We start from the raw sequence: 2001 nt of genomic DNA, 5'->3' as shown, positions 1-2001 counted from the left end.
GTGTGTGTATGTATGTATGTATGTATAAGGGTGATTCATACAAGATATATATATATATATATATATGACATATATATGTGTGTATGTATGTATGTATGTATAAGGGTGATTCATACAAGATACGGTTATACACACAGAATGTGGGTCAAGTCATCCATGGCATCATGACACAGACACATACGTTGTGATCCTTCTTTTCACACGCGTGCTCCATGACTTCGATGAAGCGAGTCTCGCTAGTGCTGTAGAGTAGTCCACGCTCCTCGTGCCACGACGTGTCACCGCCCGTCCATCCCTTATCAGCGGTCAACCGCATGCCCTGCAACGGTAATCCAGTCATACGTGGTGAGATTGTGGTATGATGTTCTGCGTGTGAGTATGCTATTTCGAATCTGTGCTGTGATATCGCGAACGTATAATACGGAATGATATTGTACCTGTTGTGAAAGGAGAAGGCGAGAATCACGACAAGACTCTTGGATGCAACTTGTGTGATCAATAGCTGAAAGATAGTCGGGCGAAGAAGTATGCGACAAGAGGTGCGGTGAGGGTGCACAGTGTGGAATCAGTTATGGTGAGGTTTGTAATCTACCCGCACACATGTATATGTACAGTGAACTGAAGTGATATCGTTGACAAGCGCCAAAGGAGCTAAGTTGCCCAGAAAGTGAAGCAAGTGACCAAGGAATGATCTTTTGCCATGTAGTATATCACCACTATGCTCGTACTTAAAATGGACTGGTACGACACTTTTACTGTCATCCGCATGAAGTTTAGGAGCGTATAGCAAAAATGGTCTGGAAGGTAGCTACGACTGAACTACAGCCAAGATCCACCTGAAGTCTTTATGAAGGTTCATCTCGGTTAAGTCATATACGACACCCAAATCTTGTACACGACATAATGGATACAGTTGAGCAGACGAGCAGAGATATCAAGGATCATATTCGAATGTACTATACACAATACACAAATTGAAACTGAGCATGCGCCCTCCATAGCAACACAGCTTCGATTCTCGAGGTGTGTGGATGAAATCGAACAAGCTCACAATTTGTGTATAAAATACCATGTATGGTGTGCACGGTCCGTGCGATCAGACGCCCCCAACATACGCAGCTAGTACCCTATGTGTCACCGCACCTCTACCCAATTGAAAGCTCAATAAAATCTCGAACTAACTTCTCGGCACGCATTAGACACCTTTCTTATTATCTTTTAGCCCCTACACTACTATAAGAACTCTTTGGTACAAATTGATTCTTTAACCCCCATCTACTATTATGAGCACGCTTTGAGACACCCAACAAACCTTGGTCAACCCCTCCACGCCCTTCGTGCAGGACTTGCACTTGTCCACAGGGTTTGCGGCTGACACCTTCCATATGCTGGTGGTCACCACCATACACAGCACAGCCAAAAGAACACCGCGAGAAAACATCGCCAAGTTGCTACCGAACCATCCACGCAACTCCCGCACGTTAATATGTACTAGTACAGAGAGTATGAAAGCTGCGACGTATATATATATACACTGTGTACAGTTTGTTTACACGGTTTTTTTTGCACGACGCGATAGTGACGACACTATTTTTTTGTTTTGTTTTGTTTTTTGTTATTTTTATCAGTTGGCTATGGTTACACACATCACACGCTACACTAACATGGTAGCAGCACAATGCGCATGGTTTCTAAATACAAATATGTTGCACTACGAAAATTGCTTACCAATCTACATATCTGCATCTTGTCGATCTACCCACCAAGCCCTTCAATTCAAATTCATTCGCCAACATGGCCCTGTCTTTGTATAGAGCTTCGAGGTTGATGTTTAAACCCGTACGCACACCCTCAGCAGAATCACTCACTAGTGTACTGCAGACTCGATACGTGAGTGGCATCTGCATAGCCAAAGCACCGAGTTCCATTTCACAGGCACACACTGGACATCGTTTGTTGTTTCCTGTTGTTGACGCCGTTTTTTTCACCCAGGTGCGAAAT

General features: G+C 43.9%; 1 protein-coding gene across 1 annotated transcript in view; it reads right to left on the bottom strand.

Annotated features, from left to right (window-relative positions):
• Positions 1–1487, bottom strand: part of SARC_09145 (hypothetical protein) — a 5322-nt gene extending 3835 nt beyond the window's left edge. Inside the window, exons 1-2 of the mRNA XM_014296848.1 lie at positions 1313–1487; positions 182–319 (exon numbers count right to left, since the gene is read on the bottom strand). Of these exons, the coding sequence (XP_014152323.1) occupies positions 182–319; positions 1313–1441 (267 nt within the window). The 5' untranslated portion in view covers positions 1442–1487. The remainder of the gene's footprint in view (positions 1–181; positions 320–1312) is intronic.
• Between the last annotated feature and the right edge of the window lie 514 nt (positions 1488–2001).

The sequence above is a fragment of the Sphaeroforma arctica genome, assembly GCF_001186125.1.
Source record: "Sphaeroforma arctica JP610 unplaced genomic scaffold supercont1.896, whole genome shotgun sequence".
Lineage (NCBI taxonomy): Eukaryota > Ichthyosporea > Ichthyophonida > Sphaeroforma > Sphaeroforma arctica.
The sequence above is the reverse complement of the archived record's forward strand: the minus strand, read 5'-3'. Positions and strand labels throughout refer to the sequence as shown.